The sequence below is a fragment of the Oncorhynchus mykiss genome, chromosome 16 (assembly GCF_013265735.2).
Source record: "Oncorhynchus mykiss isolate Arlee chromosome 16, USDA_OmykA_1.1, whole genome shotgun sequence".
Classification (NCBI taxonomy): domain Eukaryota; kingdom Metazoa; phylum Chordata; class Actinopteri; order Salmoniformes; family Salmonidae; genus Oncorhynchus; species Oncorhynchus mykiss.
Window position 1 is genome coordinate 68,244,874 of NC_048580.1, and position 20,512 is coordinate 68,265,385.

General features: G+C 44.9%; 1 protein-coding gene across 2 annotated transcripts; it reads right to left on the bottom strand.

The window, feature by feature from the left end:
* Nucleotides 1-4,171: 4,171 nt before the first annotated feature.
* Nucleotides 4,172-20,488, bottom strand: LOC110492616 (minor histocompatibility antigen H13). 2 transcript variants are annotated; one of them, XM_036947641.1, is made up of 13 exons: nt 20,095-20,472; nt 19,093-19,128; nt 18,170-18,268; nt 17,807-17,889; nt 17,603-17,691; nt 17,417-17,502; nt 15,466-15,591; nt 15,066-15,123; nt 10,460-10,543; nt 10,247-10,283; nt 9,885-9,987; nt 9,708-9,793; nt 4,172-5,673 (listed from the first exon to the last, which is right to left on the bottom strand). In XM_036947641.1, the coding sequence occupies exons 1-13, from the start codon at nt 20,320-20,322 to the stop codon at nt 5,601-5,603; spliced, it is 1,188 nt and encodes a 395-aa protein (XP_036803536.1). In that variant the 5' UTR covers nt 20,323-20,472; the 3' UTR covers nt 4,172-5,600. The 2 variants fall into 2 exon arrangements, with proteins under 2 accessions (XP_036803536.1, XP_036803538.1); XM_036947643.1 differs by lacking the exon at nt 19,093-19,128 and having other exon boundaries at nt 20,095-20,488.
* Nucleotides 20,489-20,512: the final 24 nt, after the last annotated feature.

The window sequence follows — 20,512 nt, forward strand, 5'->3', positions numbered from 1 at the left end:
TGACATTTTAATCATTTAGCAGACGGTCTTATCCAGAACAACTTGGAGTTGGTGCATTCATCTTAAAGTACATTTTACACAATAAATCAGCATGGGCAAGTCTGATAATAGCTTTTAACTCCTCTATCAGTGAGACTAGCCTATGTAATGTGGTAAAGAGGGTATCAAGTATTTATTATGTCCTCCATGATGATAATACATCCCCATTTCCTATCTACAGGTAATATCTTCAGCTTCCTGCCTGTCCACAGAGATCACTGTGATTCCTCAAGTACTTCCCCCTTCACACACACTGACGTGATGAATTCCAGATGTAGTTGGCATGTTTTATTAGCGGCTGGACGGCAGACAATAGGTCTTTACCTCAAGACTCTTCTCTTCTCTCTCAAACGGCTGGACTGCAGACAATAGGTCTTTACCTCAACATTCTTCTCTCTCAAACGGCTGGACGGCAGACAATAGGTCTTTACCTCAAGACTCATCTCTTCTCTCTCAAACGGCTGGACGGCAGACAGGTCTTTACCTCAGACTCTTCTCTCTCAAACGGCTGGACTGCAGACAGTATGTCTTTACCTCAAGACTCTTCTCTTCTCTCTCAAACGGCTGGACGGCAGACAGGTCTTTATCTCAACACTCTTCTCTCTCAAACGGCTGGACGGCAGACAATAGGTCTTTACCTCAACACTCTTCTCTTCTCTCTCAAACGGCTGGACGGCAGACAGGTCTTTACCTCAACACTCTTCTCTCTCAGTATCCCCTAGCTACCAGACTGTCTCCACTCGGTAGCCACTCACCACCAGATTGACTGGAAGGGGGTCTTTGACTGTATAATCAGAATCACCTTTAGCCAACAAGGACATTTACATATACCCATAATTAGATTTGGTGAAATAGTGCCGCTACGGCCAATAGAATCAACAAAGAATATAGACAATAAACAGAACACACAATAGATACTCATCGTTATCACCCTTAGTATCAGCAGAACTAGCAGCAGCCTCAACTGATTTAACAAGAGTCACAAAGACCGATTACACAACAACTTCATATCAGTTTCCTTCTAATGTTAACTATTAGGAGTCCTGGGCAACATTCGTAGAGCTTCTCTCAAATGTTAACAGTGTAATTAATCTATCTAGAGGATGCGGGTGTGACTAACACAATGAAACAGAAGGATGAATCTGGGCTCCTGCAGAGACATTTCCTCCTCTGCTTCCTCTTCTGTGCTCTATCTCACGGCTCAGTTGTAGAGAGCTGAACCACTACGCCCCCTTGTGGCATCTTTTCAATCTACAACCGTTCATAAATTCCTACATCCCTTGAGACAACTTCTCCTCTAACACTTTGCTTTAGGAGGGGCATCACAGTAATTCCTTCACATCTCCTCACTAACCAAGACACCAGAAACGTGTGGTTTCATAAATTCTCTCTCAGCTTGTTTGTCTGTCTGCGTGTCTGTTTATCAGTCTGTCTGGGCGGCAGGCATGGGGCCAGTAGCTGAAAGGCTGGTGGTTTTGAACCCTCAGAGCTGTAATGTGAAAAATCCGTTGCCGTGTCCTTGACCGTCGTGTCCCTCAAACAGGGAGTACAGGAGGGTGCTGAGCACACATCCATGTGGAATGGAGGGGTCAGCGTTGTGGAGGTGTTGTTGCCTACTCTCTCCACCAGGGGTCGGCCCATCAGGAATTCTACGATCCAGCAGTGTAGTGAACAGACTCCAAGGCGCTTGCAAGCATAGCTGCAGGTGACCTTCAGACTGGTGAGAGGGTCACTACTCTGATCTCAGATAGTCAAATGCAGGTTTCGACTGTCGTGGTTATGAAATAATTATTGTAATTTACAGAAAAAAACTATGATTGTGTGTCAATGACTACGTATTGTACGTAAGTCTATATGGTAAGGGGATATTGTTGGTGTTTTTAAACTAACATTTCACTTTGTTCATGGTTCCCTCCCTGGTATGTCTCCTGCCAGGCTCTGATGGGTCGGTTCTACCTGGCTCCGTTGTCCCGGCCTCTGAGTCTGATCAGCAAGAGATGGGCCCTGCACTTTTTTTTTAATCAGCAACACTGGAACCTACAGGGCCTTTGGAAAGTATTCAGACCCCGAGACTTTTTCCACATTTTGTTTAAGTTAGCCTTATTCTAAAACGGATTAAAAATAAAATGTTTTACTCATCAATCTACACAATAACCCATGACAAAGTGAAAACGGGTTTAGACATTTTAGCAAATGTATATTAAAACCAAAAAAAAAAACTATTTTTGAAGTATTCAGACCCTTTTCTATGAGACTCAAAATAGAGCTCAGGTGCTTAGCATGCTGCTTGATTAGTTGGGCTCTTGCTTGCTGTACAACATCGAAACCCATTCAGTCTGTCTACAAACAGGCTCTCAGAATGCCTGATAGGAAGCCCAATAGCCATCATCACTGTTACAACCTCAGATAGAATGAGCTCCGGAGTTGGGAAAATCTTGTGCAATACACCAACGCATGTCTTGTATTCAAGATCCTAAATGGCCTGGCTCCTCCCCCTCCACTCAGTACTTATGTTAAACAGAAAACCCAAACATATGGCAGATCCACAAGGTCTGCCATGAGACGTGACTCTATAGTTCCCTTATGGGAAAGCACCTTAAGTCAATCTGCTTTCTGTGAGAGCTTCCCATGTCTGGAATACACTGCCATCAGACACACAACTGCACCACATATCACACCCTCACAAAATGCATGAAGACATGGCTAAAGGCCAATCAGATCCGTGAACATGGCCCCTAGTTGTATATTGCCGCTTTCCATGTTGTCTGTAGCTCATGAGGTGTGGAAACACTTGCTTTTATGGATTTTGTCTTGTTGCTGTTTGTGCCATGTTGCTCTGTCTGCATGCTACGTCTTGCTTGTCCTATGTTGCTCTGCATGTGCTCACTGATCGTTTGTATTGTTAATGTAATTGTTTTTAATAACCTGCCCAGGGACTGCGGTTGAAAATTAGTCGGCTGGCTAAAACCATCACTTCACTTAAACGTTGATTAATGCGCACTGTCCCTGTAAAAATAAAAACTCAAACTCAGGTGCATCCTGTTTTCATTGATCATCCTTGAGATGTTTCTACACCTTTATTGTACATGATCTGGAAGGGCACACACACCTGTCTATATAAAAAGGTCCCACAGTTGACAGTGGATGTCAGAGTAAAAACCAAGCCATGAGGTCAAAGGAATTGTCTGTAGAGCTCCGAGACAGGATTGTGTCGAGGCACAGATCTGGGGAAGGGTACAAAAACAATTTCTGCGGCATTGAAGGTCACCAAAAACATTGAGGGAGGTGACAAAGAACCCGATGGTCACACAGAGATCCTCTGTGGAGATGGGAGAACCTTCCAGAAGGACAACTATCTCTGCAGCACTCCACCAACCAGGCCTTTATGGTGGCCAGACGGAAGCCACTCCTCAGTAAAAAGCATGACAGCCCACTTGGAGTTAGCCAAAAGGCACCTAAAGAGTACTCTGACCATGAGAAACAAGATTCTCTGGTCTGATGAAACCCAGATTGAACTATTTGGCCTGAATGCCAAGCATCACATGTGGAGGAAACCTGGCACCATCCCTACAGTGAAGCATGGTGGTGGCAGCATCATGCTGTGGGGATATTTTTCAGCGGTAAGGAATGGGAGACTTGTCAGGACTGAGGCAAAGATGAACAGCGCAAAGTACAGAGAGATCCTTGAGGAAAACCTGCTCTGGAGTGCTCAAGAATTCAGACGGAGGCAAAGGTTCACCTTCCAAAAGGACATGACACTAAGCATACAGCCAAGACAACGCAGGAATGGCTTTGGGACAAGTCTCTGTCTTTGAGGGGCCCAGCCAGAGCCCGATCAAACATCGAGAGACCTGAAAATAGCTGTGCAGCAACGCTCCCCATCCGACCTGACAAAACTTGAGAGGATCTGCAGAGAAGAATGGGAGAAACTCCCCAAATACAGGTGTGCCAAGCTTGTAGCGTCATACCCAAGAAGACTCAATGCTGTAATCGCTGCCAAAGGTACTTCAACAAAGTACTGAGTAAAGGGTCTGAATACTTAGGTCAATGTGATGTCAGTTATTTATAAAATTAGCAAACATTTCTTTAAAAAAAATGTTTTAAAAAAAATTAGTCATTACGGGGCATTATGTAGAGGTTTTTATTTTAATAGGTCAAGGGGTCTAAATGCTTTCTGCGCTGTAACATCCTAATCTCCCTCGAGTGGTCCATCAGATGTGCTCTCCGCGCCATCCCTCCTACAGCCCAGAATGCACTTCCCTGTAGAATTTATTCTAAATAACCAGAAAAACCCATGTGTGGGTGGCTACTTCAACACAAAACTAAAGACCTACACATTGGTTATGCTTCTCTACGGTGATATACACCATCATTTATTGAAAATAAACAAAGGCTCATAATAAACTTTGAATTACACAAGTAGAATAGGAGAAAAGAAAATGTATATTTGAAATGATAGCAGGGTTACTGAACTTCACCTAAACACATTACTACAGAACTGCTCAATCTTAAATCCCTAACACAACCCCCCCGGGCTGAAACACACGGCTCCGTTCTGCAAAAGGACAGAACTTCTACATAATCAAAGCAAAACAACCCCAACCTAAAGCAAGAGGAATCATTTGATCCCCTGGGTCTCCTCTCTCCGAGGAGATATGGTTCTGTCGACACGGTCTCCATCTGCAGGTACCGCTCAGTCACTGCACGGGACGTAACCAACTCCTATACTAATACATTATTTCCATATAACAGACTCTTCTGATTGGATATGACTGAGCATGACAGAGTAAGACTCTCAGAAATCTCATTGTGTCATAGCAAATATCAAAATGTGATATCATGATTGCACAAGTTTAGTTACTTCCTTAAATACGCTGATCTGAATTCTAAGCTATTATTACCTTTACACTGGCCAACAAGTCAGGCGGCATGTAATTACATGCACTACCAAATTGGTGCAATTATACCTTGAGAATGGTAGGTATTTAGGCCTACTTCCAGGCCAGAGGACAGTAGTAAAGATGAAGCTCCTTCTAAAGCATGTGTGTGACAATTGTAGACTCATATCCAGCCTCCTTTACATCGTCCAATGATGTTTCATTCTCGATGAGGAAGGGATTCCTTTAGCAAACCAAGACAGAAACAAACTAAACCACCAAACTTGACCGCTGTTATCTGAGTATCCCGAGAGCAATTTCTAAAAAATGTTCAGCTTCCAGTGATCTCAGATTCACCCAAAAATAAAAAAAAAGTAAAACATATGAGTTTAAAATACTGGCGAATCAAATGAAATAAAAACAAGAAATATGAGAATGCAAAAGGGAAAGAAATACAAAACAAGAACGAAAACATAGGCACCAAAAAGCTCTTTTACAAACACTTAAACTACAACATTTCCCAATGTTATAACAGTTATTTAATTTTTTTTTAAATCATCCACTTCCTTGTACAGCACACAACTCCAGGGAAACATGAACACCCTCCTAGGATGTGTATAGACAGGAGGGCTGCTGTGAACGTGGTACCAGAGAGTGACGGACAACCTGGTAGGAACTCGGTCGTCATTTGTCTTTTTTCTCAACCTGTGTAGTCCCTTCTTTAGCAGCAATATCTTCCGCAGACACTTCCTCGTACCTGTCAAGAAGGGCAGAAAATACATGTTATTACAGAGACCATGAACAAAAACAGTGATTTCACTAAGGCACAATTTATTCCAAATTAACATGCGTCGTGCTGATACCAAAAAACAACCAATGGGAGAGGAGTGATGATTCCAATGCTGGCCCGGGACTCGGACAAATAGATAAAAAGGACACGTCTCAGCGGCAGCCCTGGAGATGACTGATGGTGTCTGAATCAGTCAACCAAAGAAACTCACAACACTTAAGATTAAAAGGGTTGGGGGTTTAATGTCTGGACCAGACAGGGCCTGGTTAACTAAAAGGGTTGGGGGTTTAATGTCTGGACCAGACAGGGCCTGGTTAACTATAAGGGTTGGGGGTTTAATGTCTGGACCAGACAGGGCCTGGTTAACTAAAAGAGTTGGGTTTAATGTCTGGACCAGACAGAGCCAGGTTAACTATAAGGGTTGGGTTTAATGTCTGGACCAGACAGGGCCTGGTTAACTATAAGGGTTGGGGGTTTAATGTCTGGACCAGACAGGGCCTGGTTAACTAAAAGGGTTGGGGGTTTAATGTCTGGACCAGACAGGGCCTGGATAACTATAACGGTTGGGGGTTTAATGTCTGGACCAGACAGGGCCTGGATAACTATAAGGGTTGGGGGTTTAATGTCTGGACCAGACAGGGCCTGGTTAACTATAAGGGTTGGGGGTTTAATGTCTGGACCAGACAGGGCCTGGTTAACTAAAAGAGTTGGGTTTAATGTCTGGACCAGACAGGGCCAGGTTAACTATAAGGGTTGGGTTTAATGTCTGGACCAGACAGGGCCTGGTTAACTATAAGGGTTGGGGGTTTAATGTCTGGACCAGACAGGGCCTGGTTAACTAAAAGGGTTGGGGGTTTAATGTCTGGACCAGACAGGGCCTGGATAACTATAACGGTTGGGGGTTTAATGTCTGGACCAGACAGGGCCTGGATAACTAAGGGTTGGGGGTTTAATGTCTGGACCAGACAGGGCCTGGTTAACTAAAAGGGTTGGGGGTTTAATGTCTGGACCAGACAGGGCCTGGTTAACTATAAGGGTTGGGGGTTTAATGTCTGGACCAGACAGGGCCTGGTTAACTATAAGGGTTGGGTTTAATGTCTGGACCAGACAGGGCCTGGTTAACTATAAGGGTTGGGGGTTTAATGTCTGGACCAGACAGGGCCAGGTTAACTATAAGGGTTGGGTTTAATGTCTGGACCAGACAGGGCCTGGTTAACTATAAGGGTTGGGGGTTTAATGTCTGGACCAGACAGGGCCTGGTTAACTAAAAGGGTTGGGGGTTTAATGTCTGGACCAGACAGGGCCTGGATAACTATAACGGTTGGGGGTTTAATGTCTGGACCAGACAGGGCCTGGATAACTAAGGGTTGGGGGTTTAATGTCTGGACCAGACAGGGCCTGGTTAACTAAAAGGGTTGGGGGTTTAATGTCTGGACCAGACAGGGCCTGGTTAACTATAAGGGTTGGGGGTTTAATGTCTGGACCAGACAGGGCCTGGTTAACTATAAGGGTTGGGTTTAATGTCTGGACCAGACAGGGCCTGGTTAACTATAAGGGTTGGGGGTTTAATGTCTGGACCAGACAGGGCCTGGTTAACTAAAAGGGTTGGGGGTTTAATGTCTGGACCAGACAGGGCCTGGATAACTATAACGGTTGGGGGTTTAATGTCTGGACCAGACAGGGCCTGGATAACTATAAGGGTTGGGGGTTTAATGTCTGGACCAGACAGGGCCTGGTTAACTAAAAGGGTTGGGGGTTTAATGTCTGGACCAGACAGGGCCTGGTTAACTATAAGGGTTGGGGGTTTAATGTCTGGACCAGACAGGGCCTGGTTAACTATAAGGGTTGGGTTTAATGTCTGGACCAGACAGGGCCTGGTTAACTATAAGGGTTGGGGGTTTAATGTCTGGACCAGACAGGGCCTGGTTAACTAAAAGGGTTGGGGGTTTAATGTCTGGACCAGACAGGGCCTGGATAACTATAAGGGTTGGGTGTTTAATGTCTGGACCAGACAGGGCCTGGTTAACTAATAAGGGTTGGGTTTAATGTCTGGACCAGACAGGGCCTGGTTAACTATAAGGGTTGGGTTTAATGTCTGGACCAGACAGGGCCTGGTTAACTATAAGGGTTGGGGGTTTAATGTCTGGACCAGACAGGGCCTGGTTAACTATAAGGGTTGGGGGTTTAATGTCTGGACCAGACAGGGCCTGGATAACTATAAGGGTTGGGGGTTTAATGTCTGGACCAGACAGGGCCTGGATAACTATAAGGGTTGGGGGTTTAATGTCTGGACCAGACAGGGCCTGGTTAACTATAAGGGTTGGGGGTTTAATGTCTGGACCAGACAGGGCCTGGTTAACTATAAGGGTTGGGTTTAATGTCTGGACCAGACAGGGCCTGGTTAACTATAAGGGTTGGGGGTTTAATGTCTGGACCAGACAGGGCCTGGTTAACCATAAGGGTTGGGGGTTTAATGTCTGGACCAGACAGGGCCTGGTTAACTATAAGGGTTGGGGGTTTAATGCCTGGACCAGACAGGGCCTGGTTAACTATAAGGGTTGGGTTTAATGTCTGGACCAGACAGGGCCTGGTTAACTATAAGGAGGAACCATTCTCTGGACATGGAACCCTTCAGTGAAAGCCTGACATTTACATGTCTTTCAAAGGAGAGGGATTGCATCTGCCAATGCCAGGGGTCCACAGAAATCAGGTTTAAAAGCACAAGAAATAGAGGGAAACTGAAAGCCAGTGTTGATGAGGGGTGGCAGGACAGGAGAGACATGGGGAGACATGCCCGAGAGAGAGGTGGTGGGTGCTCTGCCCAGTCAGACTGAACACAGAGGAGAAGTAAACAAAGAATAAGTGAATATAAAGTTTGTGTAGTACGAGACACCAGCAGTGAGACAGACAGGAACCAGTCAAAAGTAAGCTGACAAGGCAGGTTGTCAGTTGGTACGAAGCCTTGGCACTGCCACCTTTGACACCCAGGTCTCTTAGCCTCTCCACATATTGTGCCACCCCAAGGTCACGTTGTTACCATGGTGATTATCAAGCAAGGACACATTCCTGGCAGGAGAGGTTTGGGGAATGTTTCTTCTCCTTCCCCAGCCCAGGTGGTTGCCCCAGCTGAGTGTCTAAGGACTGTTATTATGGCTAACAGGCAGCAGTCACCCCTCCACGGCCACAGGGCCGAGCGTAGGAGCTAGCGGGCCCAGCGTAGGAGCTAGCGGGCCCAGAGTAGGAGCTAGGGGGCCCAGAGTAGGAGCTAGCGGGCCCAGCGTAGGAGCTAGCGGGCCCAGCGTAGGAGCTAGCGGGCCCAGCGTAGGAGCTAGCGGGCCCAGCGTAGGAGCTAGGGGGCCCAGCGTAGGAGCTAGGGGGCTCAGAGTAGGAGCTAGGGGGCTCAGAGTAGGAGCTAGCGGGCTCAGAGTAGGAGCTAGCGGGCTCAGAGTAGGAGCTAGCGGGCTCAGAGTAGGAGCTAGCGGGCTCAGAGTAGGAGCAAGCGGGCTCAGAGTAGGAGCTAGCGGGCTCAGAGTAGGAGCTAGCGGGCTCAGAGTAGGAGCTAGCGGACCAAGGCCCTGAACAAGTAGGTGCATTTACATAACACACAATACTCCAAGCAGCACTGGGTGGGAGGAATGATATCAAATCAAAATGTTATTTGTCACATGCGCCAAATTCAACAGATGTAGTAGACCTCAGTGTACTGCTTACTTACAAGCCCTTAACCAACAATGCTTTAAGTTAAAAAATATATAAATAAGTGTTAAGTAAAAAATGTAAAATAAAATATATAATTGTAATCATGTAAATTATCTTTGAGTGAAGATAGTAAAAATGTGTCAAGCTAAGAGACAGGCAAACCAATAGCGCCATCTGGTGCTGCATGGTGAATGATTTGATTTGAAACTGGCTAAATGTTCACTACCTCTGGTGATGAGGCTGACACATGAGCTGGGCTGATAAAAGAAATGCCATGATGGAAACAGGGAAGGTGTTATTACCTGAACATCTCAGTCAGTTCTCCTTTCAACAGAGCTACAACCAATGGGAATCCAATACAGGCTGGGACCAGGTACAGCAAGGCAGGCTGGGAAGGAAGAGAGAGACGAGACAACCAGTTGGTACCAGCCAAGTCGACATAAAGGTGACCCTTTGACCTGGGAATCAGTGCCTCTCACCTGGGCGTGTTTAAAGGTGTGCATGACCCAGATGGTCAGGCCCAAGCCAAAGATGTAGGCCAGGAAGCTGGTGTGGAAGTAGGTCCTGGTGTTCTTCTTTAGACTGGAGGGAGCAGACAGAACATAAAACACATGGCAGGTAGGGAGATGGAGGATATGGGCCATGTTCTTCAGACAGAACATTAAATACATGGCAGGTAGGGAGAGGGAGGATATGGGCCATGTTCTTCAGACAGAACATTACACACATGGCAGGTAGGGAGATGGAGGATATGGGCCATGTTCTTCAGACAGAACATAAAACACATGACAGGTAGGGAGAGGAAGGATATGGGCCATGATAGAAAAGAGTTAGAGCTCACCTGACATCAAAGCGGAGAAGTAAAGCAATGAAGATACCTGAAAAACAACATGTAATATTAACATTAACAGAGTGGGCAGCGCCATCAGAGGAAAATAAGGTGTACTGGAGGTGGATCTAATGCTGGAGTACTACCATTATCTAGCGGATGTGACAAGCCTATTGGTATGTAAAATTAGACACTACTGTTGAGGGAAGAGGATGTTTTACTTGCCTGGAATGACAATATCTCCCAGCCCCAGCATTGCAAATTGACTGGCACCCAGACCCTTCTCCAGCAGGTCCTGGGGAAACACCACTGAGATGGACAGAAGAGAAGGGAGAGAGAGAGAGAGAGAGAGAGGGGAAAAAATGGCTGTCACCGTGTGGTCAGATGTGATCTGATTACAGAGACTAATAGACGAGCACACACACACACAGTAACAGGCATGAGTATTAAAATGGAGCTGGAATGCACAGCGGATGTTTTATGGGCTCCTGACCAAGTCAGCCATTTTGTCTGGGTTTCTTTTGCGCTGAGGTTAACTTTATTTGGACCTCATGTTTCAGCCAGTGTTCCCTCTGACAAAAAAAAAAGATCTTCTGGACATATCAACTTCGAATTTGGATGAAGATTTCTACTTCAACGAGTCGGTGGCACAGGACATACGGTTCACCCCGGACCAGGCTCTAATTCCGACACTCGGAAGAGAAAGAAGGCAATATAAAAAGGCAGACCTAAGCACAAGAGGGGTGCTGTGACTGTTAACAGCTGCTGCGTAATCTCTAATATTAAGGAAGCCTCAAGGTTCTGCCCTTCCGAGTTAGAATACCTCATGATAAGCTGTAGACCATACTATTTACCAAGAGAGTTATCTATACATTTTCATAGCCATCTATTACCCGCCACAAAACGATACAGCCACTGAGACCACACTCAAACAGATGTATAAGGCCATAAGCGAACAAGAAAACGCTCATCCAGAGGCGGCGCTCCGAGAAAATATCCGTCTGACCTAAATTCTACCAGCATATCACCTGTGCAACTAGAAGCGAAAAGAAAAAAAAATCTCGATCACCTTTGCGTCACACAGAAACCCATACAAAGCTCCCCCTCACCCTCAATTTGGCAAATCTGATCATAACTCGATCCTCCTGATTCCTGCTAACAAGCAAAAACTTAAAACAGGAAGTACCAGTGATGCACCCAATATGGAAGTGGTCCAAACAGATGCTAAACTACAGGACTGTTTCCCAGAACACAGACTAGAATATTATTCTGGGAATCATCCGATGGCATTGGAGTTTACCACATCAGTCACCGGCTTCTTTAGTTTGTCGACGACATCATCACAGTGACCGTACGTACAGATCACAACCAGAAGCCATGGATTACATGCAACATCCGTACTGTGCTAGGGTAGAGCTGCCACTTTCAAGTAGTGAGACACTAACCCGGACGCTTATAAGAAATCCTACCCGTCAAACAGGCAAAGCGTCAATACAGGACTATGATTGAATTCTACTACACTGGTTCCGACACGCATCGCATGTGGCCGGGCTAGCAAACTATCAAGGATTACAAAAGGAAAACCAGCTGCGAGCTGCCAACTGACGTGAGCCTACTAGATGAGCTAAATGCCTTCTACCCTCGCTTCGAGGCAAGCAACACTGAATGATGCATGAGAGCACCAGCTGTTCCGGACAACTGTGTGATCAAGCTCTCTGTAGACGATCTGATTAAGCCCTTTAAATAGGTTAACATTCACAAGACAACAGGGCCAGACGGATTACCGAGACGTGAACTCCAAGCACCCGCTGACAAGTGACTTCACTGACATTTTCAACCTCTCCCTGACCGAGTCTAATACCTACATGTTTCAAGCAGACCACCCTAGTCCCTGTGCCCAAGAACACCAAGGTAATCTGCCTAAATTACTATTTCCCCGTAGCACTCACATTTGAAGACATGAAATGCTTTGAAAGACTAGTCATGACACACTATCATTATCCCTGACCCAATCCAATTTGCATATTACCCCAATAGATCCAAAGATGATGCCATTTGTATTGCACTCCACACTGCCCTTTCCTGGACAAAAGGAACACCTACATGAGAATGCTGTTCATTGACTACAGCTCAGCATTCAACACCATAGTGCCCTCCAAGCTCATCACTAAGCTAAGGATCCTGGGACTGAACACCTCCCTCTGCAACTGGATCCAGGACTTCCTGACAGAGTAGGCAACAACGCATCCGCAACGCTGACCCTCAACTCAGGGAACACCTCAGGGGTGCATGCTCAGTCCTATTCTGTACTCCCTGTTCACCCACGACAGAGTGGCGCACACGACTCCAACACCATCATTAAGTTTTCCCGACAACACGACGGTGGTAGGCCTGATCACCGACAATGAGAAAGCCTACAGGGAGGAGCTCAGAGACCTGCAAGTGTGGTGCCAGGACAACAACCTATCTCGCAAGACAAAGAAGCTGATCGTGTACCACAGGAAACGGAGGGGCGAGCGTGCCCTCATTCACATTGATGGGGCTGTAATGGAGTGTTTCGAGAGCTTCAAGTTCCCTGTGTCCACGTCACTAAGGATATCTCAATCCAAACACAACACAGTCGTGAAGAGGACACAACAACTCCTCTTCCCCCTCAGGAGGATGAAAAGATATGGCATGGGCAGCTGCACCATCGAAAGCATCTTGACTGGCTGCATCACCAATTGGTGTGCCAACTGCTTGGCATTTGAATGCATGGCGCTAGAGGGTATTGCATTACGGCCCAGTACGTCACAGGGGCCGAGCGCCCTGCGGTCCAGGACCTTGACACCAGGCAGTGTCAGAGGAATGCCCTAAAACTGGTCAGACTCCAACCACCCAAGTCAGACTTCTCTTTGCTACCACACGGCCAGCGGCACTGAAGCACCAAGTCCGGAAACCAACAGGACCCTGAACAGCTTCTACCAGCAAGCCATAAGACTCCTAAATAGTTAGTACAGATACCATTTGGTTATCTACATTGACTGTTTTTGCGCAAACTTTAAGCATCCTATACACTGCTGCTTACCATGTCACTTTATTCTTAGTTATATGTACATATCTACCTGAATTACCTCGTACCCCTGCACATTAACTCGGGACTGGTACCCCTTGTATACAGATGAAGACGGAAGTTTACATACACTTATGTTGGAGTCATTAAAACTCGGTTTTTCAAACACTCCACAAATTTCTTGTTAACAAACTATAGTTTGGCAAGTCGGTTAGGACATCTACTTTGTGCATGACACAAGTCATTTTTCCAACAATTGTTACAGATTATTTCACTTATAATTCACTGTATCACAATTCCAGTGGGTCAGAAGTTTACATACACTAAGTTGACTGCCTTTAAACAGCTTGGAAAATTCCAGAAAATATGTCATGGCTTTAGAAGCTTCTGATAGGCTAATTGACATCATTTGAGTCAATTGGAGGTGTACCTGTGGATGTATTTCAAGGCCTACCTTCAAACTCAGTGCCTCTTTGCTTGACATCATGGGAAAATCAATAGAAATCAGCCAAGACCTCAGAATGTTTTATTTTTTTTGTAGACCTCCACAAGTCTGGTTCATCTTTGGGAGCAAATGCCAAACGCCTGAAGGTGCCACGTTCATCTGTACAAACAATAGTATGCAAGTATAAACACCATGGGACCACACAGCCATCATACCACTCAGGAAGGAGACGCGTTCTGACTCCTAGAGATTAACGTACTTTGGTGCGAAAAGTGCAAATCAATCCCAGAACAACAGCAAAGGACCTTGTGAAGATGCTGGAGGAAACAGGTACAAAAGTATCTATATCCACAGTAAAACAAGTCCAATATCGAAATAACCTGAAAGGCCTCTTAGCAAGGAAGAAGCCACTGTTCCAAAACCGCCATAAAAAAAGCCAGACTACGGTTTGCAACTGCACACTGCTTTGCTGCAGGAGGGACTGGTGCACTTCACAAAATAAATGGCATCATGAGGAAGTAAAATTGTGTGGATATATTGAAGAAACATCTCAAGACATCAGTCAAGAAGTTAAAGCTTGGTCACAAATGGGTCTTCCAAAATATACAAGCATACTTCCAAAGTTGTGGCAAAATGGCTTAAGGACAACAAAGTCAAGGTATTAGAGTGGCCATCACAAAGCCCTAACCTCAAGCCTATAGATAATTTGTGGGCAGAACTGAAAAAGTGTGTGGAGGCCTACAAACCTGACTCAGTTACACCAGCTCTGTCAGGAGGAATGGGCCAAAATTCACCCAAATTATTCTGGGAAGCTTGTGGAAACCCAAAACATTTGACCCAAGATAAAAAAATTTAAAGGCAATGCTACCAAATACTAATTGAGTGTATGTAAACTTCTGACCCACTGGGAATGTGATGAAAGAAATAAAAGCTGAAATAAATTATTCTCTCTAATATTATTCTGACATTTCACATTCTTAAATGTCAGGAATTGTGTAAAATTGAGTTTCAATGTATTTGGATAAGGTGTATGTAAACTTCCCACTTCAACTGTATATACAGCCAAGTTAACGTTACTCATCGTGTATCTATTACACATTACATTTTGCCATTACTTCCCTTCTCTCTGCATTGCTGGGAAGGGCCCGTAAGTAAGCATTTCACTTAGTCCACACCTTTGGTTTGATAGATACAGCTTTTCACAGGCAGTCTAACAAAAAAGTGAAGCATATGGCTAACAGAGATTTACATAGCACTCGTTAAAGTTAAATATTAAATACAGTCTATAAAATATTGACTTTAAAACAAACAGAAAAAAAAATCCCTTTACTCACACTTAATGGGTGCCTCGAACGACTTGGCCACAGTAACCATGACATTGGTGCCAAATACCTATAGGGATAACGGTTGTGTTTATTCAAGTAGTCAATACACCCAGCTTAACGCTTTGACAGGGCTTGAGAGGTTTACTACAAAGCAGAATCAATGAGTAATCCAAATGCTTAAACAAGCTAGATGGCTATCTATCCATCGAGATATTTAAGATAAACTTGAAATTGGCATGGTCTAATTGACTCAACCAAAAACACATACCAAAGTTCAGCTTTCTTAATGAACCTGAACATCAATAGTTGTTTATCAAAGTAGCTGGATAACTCATTGATCCTGCTTTGTAGTAAACCCCGCTGGGCTATAAACTGGTAGTACAGTATTGGGGTGATGTGGTAGACTTACCCAGAAGACATCATACACAAACAGCCCCCCCAGCAGGATACAGCCAGTACTGATGTTGTTCAGGTGCAGAAGCTCCACCCCATTCAGTGCGAACGCCAGGCCAAAGAGGTTGTTGGCAATCCAGTGCTGGGAAGAACCAAAGAACACGCTCAAAGGAGAACCAAAGAACACACTCAAAGGAGAACCAAAGAACACGCTCAAAGGAGAACCAAAGAACACGTTCAAAGGAGAACCAAAGAACACGCTCAAAGGAGAACCAAAGAACCCGCTCAAAGGAGAACCAAAGAACACGTTCAAAGGAGAACCAAAGAACACGCTCAAAGGAGAACCAAAGAACACGTTCAAAGGAGAACCAAAGAACACGCTCAAAGGAGAACCAAAGAACACGCTCAAAGGAGAACCAAAGAACACGTTCAAAGGAGAACCAAAGAACACGTTCAAAGGAGAACCAAAGAACACGTTCAAAGGAGAACCAAAGAACACGCTCAAAGGAGAACCAAAGAACACGCTCAAAGGAGAACCAAAGAACACGCTCAAAGGAGAACCAAAGAACACGCTCAAAGGAGAACCAAAGAACACGCTCAAAGGAGAACCAAAGAACACGTTCAAAGGAAAACCAAAGAACACGCTCAAAGGAGAACCAAAGAACACGCTCAAAGGAGAACCAAAGAACACGCTCAAAGGAAAACCAAAGAACACGCTCAAAGGAGAACCAAAGAACACGCTCAAAGGAGAACCAAAGAACACGCTCAAAGGAGAACCAAAGAACACGCTCAAAGGAGAACCAAAGAACACGTTCAAAGGAGAACCAAAGAACACGTTCAAAGGAGAACCAAAGAACACGCTCAAATGAGAACCAAAGAACACGTTCAAAGGAGAACCAAAGAACACGCTCAAAGGAGAACCAAAGAACACGTTCAAAGGAAAACCAAAGAACACGTTCAAAGGAAAACCAAAGAACACGCTCAAATGAGAACCAAAGAACACGTTCAAAGGAGAACCAAAGAACACGCTCAAAGGAGAACCAAAGAACACGTTCAAAGGAAAACCAAAGAACACGTTCAAAGGAGAACCAAAGAACACGCTCAAAGGAAAACCAAAGAACACGTTCAAAGGAGAACCAAAGAACACGCTCAAAGGAGAACCAAAGAACACGCTCAAAGGAGAACCAAAGAACACGCTCAAAGGAGAACCAAAGAACACGCTCAAAGGAGAACCAAAGAACACGCTCAAAGGAGAACCAAAGAACACGCTCAAAGGAGAACCAAAGAACACGTTCAAAGGAAAACCAAAGAACACGTTCAAAGGAGAACCAAAGAACACGCTCAAAGGAGAACCAAAGAACACGCTCAAAGGAGAACCAAAGAACACGCTCAAAGGAGAACCAAAGAACACGCTCAAAGGAAAACCAAAGAACACGCTCAAAGGAGAACCAAAGAACACGCTCAAAGGAGAACCAAAGAACACGCTCAAAGGAGAACCAAAGAACACGTTCAAAGGAAAACCAAAGAACACGCTCAAAGGAGAACCAAAGAACACGCTCAAAGGAGAACCAAAGAACACACTCAAAGGAAAACCAAAGAACACGTTCAAAGGAGAACCAAAGAACACGCTCAAAGGAGAACCAAAGAACACGCTCAAAGGAGAACCAAAGAACACGCTCAAAGAAGAACCAAAGAACACGTTCAAAGAAGAATACACAACACCCACACACAGAAGACTAGGAACCATATGTAAAATGTATGCACACATGACTAGGTCTCTTTGGATACAATAGTTTGCTAAATTGCATATAGAAATAATATGCTAAGACAAACTCAGATGAACACAACCACAAGAGTATTAAACTGGAGGGAATTTTATAGGACTAACTACAGGCTTACACCATTACCCTCAAAAAGGCTAAACACACACACACACACAACCTTAATATACTGTCATTTTAACTAACCTTCTTGAGGATGTACCAGACCCCAACCACAGTGCTGATGACCAGGCAGATCATGTCCTTGGTGTCAAACTCATAGTTGACCATCTCTGTTGGGGGGGAGGGTAATCAGTGACATATTAAAACATGTGTTTTTACAGTGTATCAACCATATGACTGCTTCTAGGGCTCATTCCGTTTCCTCCTCACCTTCTTTGGTCTCTCCCGAGCCCTGAGTGAAGAGCAGCTGGTACTGCTTGATGGGGATGTTGGCAGGGAAGATCCTGTTCATGAAAGGACTAATGGACAGATGGGGGCGGGGGGGGGCACAAATTATGTTGAGACTTTCAGGCTATATCCAATGTCATAAAGTGAAAGGAGAACCTAATAAAATGATGAACCAAAAGCTCTCACCTCATTGTATGAGCCAGTGCCAAAATCCCCAGGACAAAGAAATACATTGATAGCAGCAAGTTGATGTACTCTTGAGAGAAAATCTATGATTGAAACAAAACCAATTTAGTACTACTCCATTGACACAACATACAGTTTCCCAGCACTAGTCTCACTCACTTTAAATCAGAGAGCTGGAAGGGAACACGGTAAGAGGGAACACGGTAAGAGGGAACACAGTAAAGCAGAGGTACAGCACTATGTGGGAGATTGTTGGAGGGAATAGCAGTAGATTATTACATTGTAATACTGCAGGAAATGATTCAGGACAAAAACAAGTGATGCAGGGGGGGGGGGGGGGGGGGGGGGGGTGATGATGCTCACTTTGAAGAAGAGATAGAGGCCGAAAAGGGTGCAGCTGGCAATGATGGGGAACCGTGCAGCATCTCTGCCTGTGATGGTCTCTGGCATGTCTGAGGAGTTCTGGGGAGAGAGAAACAAGGGTTGATTCGAGTGGACAAGCATAAGCAGCACACTTCCTAAGTTCCTTCAGCACACTTCCTAAGTGCCTTTGTCCAATGTGTAGAATAGCTGTTAATTAGCTTTAAAAACAGCTAAACGTCACTGCGACGGCCAACAGGAGGGCCTACCACCTATGAGCCCCATTTTGATCCAGAGAAAAAAAAAAAAAAAAAAAAACACTAGAATTTACTGTTTTTAGAGGCAATCTTTGCTTCATCACAGACTAATTCATCACAAAAGTAGTAGTTAGGTGACTGACAAACTCAAGCAGGTTACATGTTCGTGTCCCACTAGAGATAGGCCTAACTGAATGAAATAAGCAAGATCTGCACAGGGAATATAATAAAAATGGGCCAATGTGGTGCGATGAGCAGCAAGGAACAAGACAGGACAGCAGCGAGCGATTTATTCCATCCAACTCTAAAGACCTCATCTCCAGTAAAATACTAGAGGCCTTTGACTTATCACCATCTGTGCCAGTTACTTCTATAGCAGTCATTAAACCTTATCAGCGTACACCCACCGCGGTCGGTGGGATTCTGGTCCAGGGGCCTTTACCTGTACACCAAACAGACCCACATCCTCATTGATTATGGGCAAAGCAGGACAATGAGGCCCACACCTTGACACTTGGTGCCTAATAACCAGAATGATTTCACACACACACACACAGATGGGAAACATACACGCATAGACACAGTCATGAAGCATCTTCCAGATTGTTCGTGGCAATGTGTCAGAATAATACAAATCTGACTGTTCTGATCATCAGTTCTAATACTCACTCTGTACTCATAATCACAACCATTTTCTCCAGCAACCTAAGGACGAAATAAGTGCACAGAAAGTCATTAGCGGAGTATATTGTAAGAGTATAGTAAGTGATCTGTAGTAAACGCCAGGCGAGATTCTGGATGAGGCAGCAACCAACCACAAGTCAACACCACACATGAAACGCTCTCTATCAGAGTGCAAGTTAGTTAACCACACCACCAGAAAAAAAAGTAGCTAGTTTAGTTTCACGCCACTCAAAAAGCCTGTCCTCTCTAATCGGTCATGTCATCAGACAACCAGGTCGTGCATCATCGGTTTCCCTCCACCCACCGACTGAAAGACCAGAAGTGATGGCAGTAAGGACACGTGTAGTTCAGACAAACTGATTAGCATATTCCTATTATACATTGAGCCCAGGGGCCTTAGAGAAGAAAAAAGCTAGAATTTAACTTTGAAACCATGTTAAAGAGTTCATGTTACCTAAAACCTATCCAGATTATGCACACGCCATAACAAAATTCCCTGAACCTTGTACACATCTCAATCACCTGCTACAAGATTTGTCAGTAAGACCCCCCTTCCTGGTTGAAATGATTTGAAAAACATCTTGCCAACTACATCAATGTCATGATTTAAAAAAAAAACATTGGCTACTATCAACAATAAACCAATCTAGTTATGTGAGTAAACTACCAGGCAAATAAGATGAACATATGGTGCATTGATCGCCCCAGTCAAGGCCGGCCAGTCATTCATTGCAGTTCCCTAGGCATGATTAGATAACTGGCTGTCTCGCTACATCATACTGGTCTGGATATGGAACAAACACTGATTGTGGAATGTGAGTGCCAGCTGGCTAGTGTTTCACGACACGTGTACCTGGGTGGGACACTGGACAGACTGACCGGTGAATGAGGATCATTGCCTCCTTTATGGCCCAACAGTGGGAACCTAGCTAGCTGAGTAATCTACCGCGGTACTTACTTGTAAAATGGCATTCATGTTAACATTACCTTGCTTTTGCCGCAGCTGACGGACCGCAGCGCACCGAAGAAGATGGGCAACAGAGCCATGAACACAAGGCTGCCATATGCCAGTGCTGTTCCCTCCGGTGTCGCCACAAACTTGGCCACTGTTGCGTTGACAGCGTCGGTACCATTGGAGTCGGTTGCATTCAGTCCGTCCAGAGCTGGAGGTGAAGTTTCGCTAGGTAAGACCGATCCTTGATTAATATCGGCCATGTTTGCAAGTTGTTCACCAACCCAACCGAGTCGTGTACGCTATTTGCCGCCTATCAAAACAGCTTGTTTCTATTAATGTTGGATTCTCCTTTGCTAAGGCCACGTTTCCTAACTCTGGCAATTGACAAGCCTCTTCCTTGTTAGTTCACTTGTCAATATCGTTTCAAACCCGTACTTACTGCCGCCCAGT